Source organism: Lygodium microphyllum, chromosome 10 (genome assembly GCF_053477565.2).
Source record: "Lygodium microphyllum isolate KBCC chromosome 10, Lygodium_microphyllum_v1.1.10, whole genome shotgun sequence".
Lineage (NCBI taxonomy): Eukaryota > Viridiplantae > Streptophyta > Polypodiopsida > Schizaeales > Lygodiaceae > Lygodium > Lygodium microphyllum.
In genome coordinates, this window is record NC_141144.1 from 68435941 (window position 1) to 68446424 (window position 10484).

General features: G+C 41.9%; 1 protein-coding gene across 1 annotated transcript in view; it reads left to right on the plus strand.

Moving 5' to 3' along the window:
- The window catches only part of UPL6 (ubiquitin protein ligase 6), a 68589-nt gene extending 58345 nt beyond the window's left edge, over window positions 1–10244 (plus strand). Inside the window, exons 24-26 of the mRNA XM_087686397.1 lie at window positions 9274–9345; window positions 9440–9532; window positions 9623–10244. Coding sequence (XP_087542523.1) covers window positions 9274–9345; window positions 9440–9532; window positions 9623–9689 — 232 coding nt within the window. The 3' untranslated portion in view covers window positions 9690–10244. The remainder of the gene's footprint in view (window positions 1–9273; window positions 9346–9439; window positions 9533–9622) is intronic.
- Window positions 10245–10484: the final 240 nt, after the last annotated feature.

Genomic DNA, 10484 nt, shown 5'->3' on the forward strand with positions numbered 1-10484 from the left:
GGGTTAAAAGGGTTGAAATTAATTTTCAGAATTAATTAATTCTGAAAAAATAATTTAATGGCTGAAAATGCATTAGGAAGGTTGCCACTTGGCAAAACTTTCCTATGCAACTAGGAAGAAGGTTGTTGAAGGGTGGTGGAAGCTGAATTGTAGCCATTTTGAGCTTGGTGGAGGAAGAGGAGGTGATTAGATTTGGCTCTGAGAGGCGACGACGACTGATCGTACGCCACGACATGACAAGGGGCAGCAGGTTTTCTCTTTCGCCTCAAGAGAGGCGGCGGTAAAAGAGGAGGGCTTGGAAGCTGAGCTAATGTTTTACCCCTCCTTTTGAAGTTGTTGGTGCCATCAGATTTGTCATCAGAGCTATGAATCAAAAGATACATTTCAACTGATTTTCTCTCTCTCTACAGCATTCTCTCATCTCCTCCAGTCTATGCTCAAGCATTCTCAGTAATTCTCGGTCATTGGTAGCAGAGTACAACCAAAATTGGTGGACAACGGAGAGTTTACTACTGTAAACCCTAAATTACAGCAGTAATTAGGGTTTAGCAACCACCTTGGGACCCGTGCCATTAGTCAAAGGCATTGTACACTAAAATCAGCATCGGAAATTCGTGGAATTGTAAGGATTTTAGATGCCATCCCATCTATTGTGAATTTGGGGCAGCATTTGACTAGTTGGGGTTCCATTAGAGCAAGTCCTTGGTGAAAATCAAGGGGCAATTTGCCCGAATGCTTTGTTGATTATTGGAACAACAAGGGGCTTTTGAATTAGCCAAGGAGATCGTGAAATCTTGGCTTGTAATTTATCCATTAGCAATCGAAATTAAAGAAATACCGAAAGGGGCGCTAGTTTTGGGGCCAACAGGGTGTCCACTGTCCAAGTTTATGAAGGTAAAGTGAGCATTTCAGTTTATGTTCATTTGCTTATTGCTGTAATTAAGTGCTTAATCAGGTTAACCACCCTATCCGAGAAGAAAGGCTGGTTTCATGGTTCCATTGCCGGGATAATCACTCAATCTCTTGATTTGGTGAGCCCGAGGAACCTGATTGCAAGTCAAAGCTTTGTCCTAGTGCTGATTTTTGTGCTCAACTGAGAAATAACAGCAACATGTCTTCATACAGTGAGATGGAATCAAGCAGTGATGATGCCTCTCAGTATGGACATTCTCATGGGAATGAAGAAAATTCAATGCCTAATCTTAAACAAGGCTCTCATGATGGACAACAAGCTAAAAATATTGCTATTGGGCAAGATGCAGGGCCTTTGAGCCGTCATGAGGTAGATGACCAACAAAGTGAAGAGGAATTTGATGATCAGTTCAAGAATCGGATGAGGGTAGCAGCAAATCTCTTTGTTGAATTGGCAAAGGATCCTCAATTCACCCGATTTTTGAATGCTCCAAAGAAGGACCGCAAGGGCAAGAAGAAGAAGTCAACTTCTACATCTTCGGGACAGCAAGGTGCACCGAAGGTTGTGCCAAATCCTTCAATTGAAGCTCCTAAAGAGGCCAATGAAGCTAAAGAGTTGGTACCTATGGGGCAAGGAATGCAAATGCAAGGCCATTATGGAAGTGCCAATCAAATGGATTTTGGACAGCTAGGCATGCATGCTATGATGGGGCAGCCATGATACTTTGGTGGTAGCACGATTTTTCATGCAATGGTTGGCCAAGGGCCGCATACGGGAATGCATGGCACAAATCCCTATGGTATGTAGCAGCCAATGCATGGTGTGCAAGGCCCATTGTATTCGGGTATGGTTGGAAATGTGCAAAATCCTATGTATGGTAGCATTGGCTTGATGCTTGGGGCACAAAGTGGAATGTTTAGCAATGCATCTGCACCCCCGAATACTTATGGGGCTCAAGGAATGACTGTTGGTCATCCAAATGCTTCATTTGGGCTTGGTCATGATGTAAATACAGCAAATGCACCCTTTTTGCAGCAGCCAGTATATGACAACTTGACTCCCAAAGGGGAAGCAAAAGACTATGATGAGAGTGGGAAAGCAGTGAAGTTTGAGTCCTTCAATGGTGCACAAGATAGGCTGAAAGCTTTGACCTTCATTCAACAGTTTGATGCAGCCTATTCAGGGGGAAACTTCACCGAATCCTCTAAGATTTGAAAGGCAACCACTTTCTTGAAGGGGAATGCATTGCAGTGGTGGTCCACGCTCTTGATGCAAGGTAGAGCACCGTCAACATGGGTACAATTCAAGCAAATGTTTGCATCGAATTGGTTGACTAGTACCTTTGAGGTGGACATCATGACAGCTTGGAACAAGCTTGATGCAAAGGAATGCAAGAATTTAGAGCAATACAATAATAAGTTTGGGATGCATTGCTGCCCTTCACTTCTTATCGTGTCGTACCCCTTCATGAGCAAGTGGAAAAATATGTATATGGGTTGCCTAAAGAAATCGGGGATTTTTGCATAAAATCCACCGTGTCAAGCATGTCTCAGCTCATAAAGACTGCTGCTACAGCCGATGCTTTCCTACGTGGAAAGGATTCGGGCTTTTAAGAGAGGGGGGAGAAGCCGAATAAAAAGTTGTTTAAGGCTAAGAAAAGAGACATATCTGAAAACCAGCCTGAAAAGAGACCAAAACAGCAAAGAAAGGCTCGAAAATATTGGCACAACATAGGGAATTGATGGCTGCAATTAAATGCTTTATTTGTGAACAAGAGGGCCATATTAAAATCAGAAAATCAGGGAGATCCTAAGGGTAAAAGGCCCAAAACATCAGTGGGATTGGTGCCCGATGTTGTTGATGATCAGCCCAATGATGATACTACTGGGTTATGCAGAGCATGGAGCAAAATTAGAGATCAGCATGTGTTGATATTCTTTGATAATGGTGTACGAGCCAACTTCATATCTACAGACATAGCAGCCCGTCTAGGCATCAAAGAGGATGAGATGGGAGCCATGGGAGAAGTTGGAATGGCATGTAAGGGTCATGCAGAACCTGTCACACCACTCATTGGAAAGCTTCGGTCGCACATACGGGGATATGTGGACAGCGAAGAGTTTTACATTGCTCCACTTGAGGGTTGTGATGTGTTGCTTGGTATGCCATGGTACCACCGTATGCATGCAGTGATTGATTCATATGCAAGAGAGATCACTGTTCAACATAAGGGAAAGACACTCACACTTGATGTAAAGTTGAATGGGGAATCTGTCCCTATTGTATCTGCAACCGCTATTTCTAAAGTAATGAAAAATCATCTTTTAGCGTATTTAGTTTTTGCTAAGGATAAGGATGATAGTGAGAATGTTGGAAATATGTCTAAATTAGAGAAGGATCACATGTCATTTTTGAAAATGTATGCTGATTGCTTCTCTCAGTCACTTCTAGGGCAGCTACCACCTGAAAGACCCGATCATGGCATAGACCTTATCCCTGGAAGTAGCCCTCCTAATAAACCACCCTATAGAGTTAGTGCAGCCCAACAGGAGGAGATTTTGAGTCAGGTAAATGAGCTGTTAGAAAAAGGGTTGATTCAGCCCAGCTCATCTCCTTTCTGTTCTCCAGTGCTTTTGGTGCAGAAAAAGGATGGTTCATGGTGTATGTGCATTGACTATCATGCTCTGAACAAGATTATGATAAAGAACCACTTTCTGATCCCTCGGATCGCTAATGTTACAGATAGATTACAGGGGACAGTAATATTCAGCCGTATAGATTTGAAAAGTGGGTATCATCAGATATGCATTAGACCGGACGATGTGCCTAAGACAGCTTTAGGACATCTTTTGGGTTATATGAATTTCTTGTCATGCCTTTTGGACTTACGAATGCTCCTGCCACTTTTAATCAGATGATGGATCGCATCTTTCGGCCACATAAAGCATTTGTGGATACTTTCTTTGATGGCATGATTGTCTATTCAAAGAATGAGACGAAGCATAGAAAGCTCTTGGACATTGTTTTCAATGAGCTACATAAGTATAGGCTGGTTATGAATGGCAAGAAGAGTGAATTCTTTTTGTATGAAATCCACTTCTTGGGACATATTGTATCGGCTGAAGGTATTCGTATGGACCTTGCTAAGGTTGAAGCAATACGTTCATGGCCAGCTTTGAAGAATGTTCATGAGATCCGCAGCTTCTTGGGTTTATGTTCTTACTATAGAAAGTACGTACGCGGGTTTGCTAAAATTGCATCTCCATTGCATACGTTGCAAAAGAAAGATGTGCCATTTAGATGGACAGCAGTGGAAATTTCAGCATTTGAAAAGTTAAAGGAAAAGATAACTTCAGATCTTGTGCTTGTGTTGCCTGATCTAAGAAAGTCATTTGTGGTTCAATGTGATGCATGTGGTAACAACATTGAGTCTGTCCTTATGCAAGATGGCCGAGTTGTGGCTTATGAGAGTCGAATTCTCCACTCTTGGCTGTAATTCATGCACTGTCTACGTGGAAACATTATTTGTTAGGGGCTGATTTTACAGTGCAGACAGACCATCAGACTTTGAGGTATTTTTCTGACATAAAGAAAGTTGTTAGAGAAGCATATGAAATGGGAAAATTCTCTCTATGTTTCATTTTTAGATTGTACACATTGATGGTAAAAAGAATGTTGTGGTTGATGCACTGTCACGTAAGCCACAAATTTCAGCCGTCACTATGGTTTATCACACTGAGTTGGATGCCATGAAAGAGCAATATGCTGCTGATTCAGACTTTGCTAATGTTTATGATCAGCTTTGCAATGGCCAAAGACATGAGCATTTTATGCTAAGAGATGGATTTCTGATGATGCATGGACGACTATGTGTCACAAAGCAGTTGAGGCCTAGAGTGATCATTGAAAGTCATGCTCTTCCGTATGCAGGACATAGAGGTATTGATACCACAGTCAAGGCAGTGGAGCATTTTTTTTTATTGGCCAGCTTTGAGGCATGATGTAGAGCAGTATGTTAGGGCATGCATCATATGTCAGAAGATAAAGCATGATAGGCAAAAGATGCCGGGCTTGTTGCAGCCCTTGCCTATTCCAGATAGGCCTTGGTAGAGCATTGCTATGGACTTTATCTTTGAGCTTTCTAGGACACCTACAGGGAATGATAGGATATTGACTATTATTTGCAAGTTTAGCAAGCAAACTCATTTCATTCCGGTGAGGAAGAAGATAAAGGCTAATCATATGGCACGATTATTTATATAGCACATTTTCAAGTATCATGGTATGCCTGAGTCGATCATCAGTGTGATCGAGACCCTTGGATGACCAGTCTATTCTAGAAGGGGTTGTTTGAGAATATGGATACCATGCTGAAATTCTCATCATCCTTCCATCCGCAGACAGATGATTAGTCTAAGGAAGCAAATTTCACAGTGTTGGATCTTTTGAGGTGCTATGATTCAGATCACAAGACACAGTGGGAGCAGTATTTGCCATTGGTTGAGTTTGCATACAATAATACGGTGCATAGTTCCACTAGCAAGGCTCCATTTGAGGTGGTTGAGGGTGGCAAGAAGGTTCCACCTATTTTGCACACTAATGATAAGATCTTTGAGGCTGATCGCTTTGTGGAAAGCTTGGATGTAACCTATGCAAAGATAAAGTATGCACTTCAAAGATCACAAGAGAAGCAAAAGCGGGCAGCTGATCGCGATAGACGTGCTTTGCAATTTACAGAGGGCGATTATATATTGCTGCGTTTCGAAAAGGCAAGGCTGAAAAAGATGAAGGGAAGAGAGAGGTTGTATCCGAAGTTAAGCATGAGATAATATGGGCCCTTTCAAGTGTTGGAAAAGATCAACGATGTTGCATATCGGCTGAAATTACCTCCATTTTGGCGAATGCACAATGCCTTTCATATTAGTTTGTTGAGATCTTTTCGTGGTGATGTGCCAGAAGATGTATCTACTGAAATTCAGCTAGAGATTGAGGAACTAGATGAGATCTTGGTACCTGAGCAGATTTTGGCACATAAGGAAAGGAAGGTCGGAGGTAAAGTTTCCAGAAGATATTTGGTAAAGTTTCAAAACTATTCACCAATGGATGCAAAATGGATAAAAGAGGATGACTTGGCAGACCATTCTCAGTTGTTGCAACTTTATCTCAATGCCTTTCAGTTAGAGCCGACTTTGGATCAGGCTTACTCAGGTTCAGTAGAGCGGGGGTCCGGAGAATTGCCTGATGCTCAAGGGGGAGATAGCGCTTCCACTCCACCGGTTTTGGACGGCTCTCGTATGTAGTGGATCTCGGATGTATTCAGCATGCATCCAAGATACCGTGCTAACAGTATGTCTGCCATGAGGTCACTACTCGGTGTACTAGTCACTGTGAGATACATGTATATGAGTATGGTTGTCACCGCGTCTCTGAGACTATACTTATAGATGAGTTTTTGGACCAGTTTGGCATGAGTTTTTGCCTCAGTTTTGAGATCAATTTCTGATTAGTTTCAACTCAATTCTTGATCAGTTTGAGAACCATTTATGATCACTTTGGGATCGGTTTTGCATGAGCTTTTGATCAGTTTTTTTACCATCAGCTTGTAATCAGTTTGGAGTCACATCTGCAGCCATTTGTGATCAATTCTCATATCAGTCCATGATCAGTTTATGATCAGGTCATGCTCAGTTTTTAATGGTTTACAGCTGATTCCATGGACAGCCGCTTGTAAACGAATGTCATTGACAGATTCAGCCATGGTTTATGCTAAGAATAGGCTTTACTGTGGTTTTAAAGTCAGAACAGTTGAAAAACTTGAGTTATGGATGCATCCAATGGTTTCTAGCAACAGTTTTAGACTGTTTTTCAATTTTCTATTATGTTTTGCTGGCTAGAAAATTTCAATAAGTTTTGTGGCCGAATGCAGTGCAATCGAGGACGATTGCAAGGTTTTCAAGGGGGAGGTCTATCACGGGGACGTGAAATTTTGAGATGCTTTAATCTTGCTAGTAACATTTGATTAAGTTATTAATCAAATGTGCAAGGTTGTTTAGCACATGTGATGCACATGGCAGTTATTTCATGGAAACAGGCCAAGGACCCCGAGGATGCAGTGCGTCAAAGGCAAAAGTTGTGTTAAGTTATGCCAACTGGGTTTTCGTGGTCAATTGGTGCCAAGTTGGACCTTAGGACAATTGTTTGGCCATTAAGTGTCAGAGGTGACACTAGGGGCTAGTCTAAGGGTCAACAGAGGTTGGGAACCACTCCAAGTTGCAAATGGCCTAGCCAATTTCATTATAGATGGGCATGTTTAATTTTGGGCAAGGTTAAAAGGGCTGAAATTAATTTTCAGAATTAATTAATTCTGAAAAATTAATTTAATGGCTAAAAATGCATTAGGAAGGTTGCCACTTGGCAAAACTTTCCCATGCAACTAGGGAGAAGGCTGTTGGAGGGTGGTGGAAGCTGAATTGCAGCCATTTTGAGCTTGGTGGAGGAAGAGGTGATCAGATTTGGCTCCAAGAGGCGATGACGACTGATCGCGTGCCGCGACAGGACAAGGGGCAGCAGGTTTTCTCTTCCGCCTCAAGAGAGGCAGCGGTAAAAGAGGAGGGCTTGGAAGCTGAGCTAAAGTTTTACACCCCCCCCCCCCCCCCCCCCCCCCCCTTTTTGAAGCTGTTAGTGCCATCAGATTTGTCATCAGAGCTATGAATCAAAAGATACATTTCAATTGATTTTCTCTCTCTCTACAGCATTCTCTCATCTCCTCCATCAGTAATTCTCAGTCATTGGTAGCAGAGTACAGCCAAATTTGGTGGACAACAGAGAGTTTACTGCTGTAAACCCTAAATTACAGCAGTAATTAGGGTTTAGCAGCCACCTTGGGACCTGTGCCTTCAGTCCTAAGTGAAAATCAAGGGGCAATTTGTTCGAATGCTCTACTGATTATTGGAACAGCAAGGGGCGTTTGAATCAGCCAAGGAGATTGTGAAATCTTGGCTTGTAATTTAAAGGGGCGCGAGTTTTGGGGCTAACAGGGTGTCCACTGTCCAAGTTTATGAAGGTAAAGTGAGCATTTCAGTTTATGTTCATTTGCTTATTGTTGTAATTAAGTGCTTAATCAGGTTAAACCACCCTATCCGAGAAGGAAGGCTGGTTTCAAATGCAGTTTTTCATGCACGACAAACCAAACAATCCACAATAGTCTTAGCTATCTCTTTAGAGGAACACTAGCTTTGATACCATGACAAGATGTCGTAAGGTTTGCAAAAGAAAGCAGAGTGTACCACCATGACTGAAACACAAGGAACTCAAACACTAAAGCAAAAAATGAAAAAAAGCACAAATCACGAATGAATAAATGAATGATAATGTATAGAATGCTCAAGGGGAGAGCTGTCCAACAGCTGGTAGCTCTCGTGGGAGCAAGCTAAGGGAGGTGTTGATGTGTGTTGTCCACCGGAGGCAACTAGTGGCTCTCGTGAGAGCAAGGGAGGTGTTGATGTGTGTTATCCACTGGAGACAAATCCAGAGTGTAGTAACCAGGAGTTTGAGCAAAGGCTGATGAGGAAAAATGTTGAAAATGCAAAAATGGCCCATTGCAGATGCAAATTTAATCAAGCCAATGCTGAAAACTTCTCCAAACAACAAACATCAGCAAGGCAGCCTGTAGGGATGAAAAGGCCACAGTCCCCAAGGTTGTAATGATCAGGGCAGCAGCTAGGAACACTCAAACATAGGCTGCAGCAGTCAAATAGAGGGCTGAACTGATGGCAACAACTGGAACCAAATGGGCAGCAGCAGGAGCTGGCACCCACGTAATGACAGGGTATGAACTAGGGTAACCTACAAAACAAGAGATGGAGCAAGTGGCTGGGTAGCCTCTTATTTATAGGTGTGGATCCTCCCAATGCTTGGATGTCTGGTTATGGGACACACAAACTTTGGTAATCTTTGAGTTTGGGGCTGTTTAAAGAGCTAATTAAGGTTTGAATTTGTAATGCACCTCTTTAAGCTTAACATATCCACTTGGCCTGCAAGAGTTGGTTGCAACTCTTTCCTAACAATCAACTTTCTAGTACCATGTGTTTCATCTATATCCATTGAGAATTCGTAGAGGGGGCAAACAGGTTGCTACTCATCATAGTTGAAGACTAAGAAACTTGTGAATAGAGAGAATAACTTGCCACATGCTAGAAGTCCTGTCACACCAGTATGCTGCTAATAATATTGTTTTATGAAGATAAAAGCAAGTCAGCTCGTTTACTCTTACAAGGTGCATGCTCACAGACTGATGCACACAAACTGACTGTACATATGCAAGATGCTGATTGCGTGTCTGAATATCATACTACATGCAGATTTGTCACTGGATGCTCTCGTGGGCCATTATTGGGGTTCAAGTACCTTGAGCCACAGTTTTGTATTCAAAGGTGTGTCTCTGTTATTATTATATCATATTCATCTGTGCACGTCCAAGAAAGTTAATGTACTGAAGTTTCTCTTATATTTGAATCTACAATCTAGAGCGGCCCCAGAAGATGTGTCTGATGAGATGCTGGATCGCCTGCCCACATCAGCTACTTGTATGAATCTGCTGAAGCTTCCTCCATACAAAAGGTAGTGTTTGATTTTTGTGCTTAATGGTGGTCCATAGTAATTGACTTTCCTCCATTCTGTTCATCATGCAATTTAATAACTTTATTTCAGGAAAGATGTCCTTCAGGAGAAGCTTCTATATGCAATTAATGCAGAGGCTGGCTTTGATCTAAGCTGAACACCCATTGGGAAAGGGTTACAACACATTGATGTGCTTATATGAAGTAATCCAGGACCTGTAAATGATTTTGTTATCTTTAAATCTCATACAGCCAAAGTGGGACCCCTCTACAAATTACGGGTCATCCATCATCCCTATCTCCCCAGAGCTCCAGAAAGTCATGAAATCAGAGGGCACCTCTATGTAAGCGTGTAAAGAGTTGCTCTTTGCAATAAACCAACTTATCCTCAGAATCGTATGGAGTGGAAATCTGGAGGATGTACACGGTCTTTTGTAGATATGAGATCAGATTGTAAAATATATTTGCAAACTGCTGTGCGTGATGAACTCCTTAGCCACAGGAAGGCTGAAGTTGTAAAGCACTCATTGGAGATAGACTTTTGTATCTAGTCAATCTCAATGAAATTCAATTTATAAGATCCTCCGCAAGAGTCTGGATCACATGCTGGGACTTTGACTATCATGTGATTTCTTGTCTGCATGCAAACAATCTTTTCCAAGTGCATTGACATTTGTATCTGACTAGAGGGCAGTTTCTTTGTATATGGCATACACCTTTTGGGTTTCCATTTGCGTGCTGCGAGTCTTACAAGTAACTGTTTTAAAATTTCTGAGATAATACCAGATTGATAGGGTTGCTCACTCATCAGGTTTTGAAAGTTATTAAGATTGAATTGCTCTATTGTTTAACAATATATATGACTACATTGACAGTTCTATGAGCACAGATGCCCATAGATTTCTGTCTTTCTGAAATGCGTTTCAATCTAGCATCATCAAGATTTTCAGCTG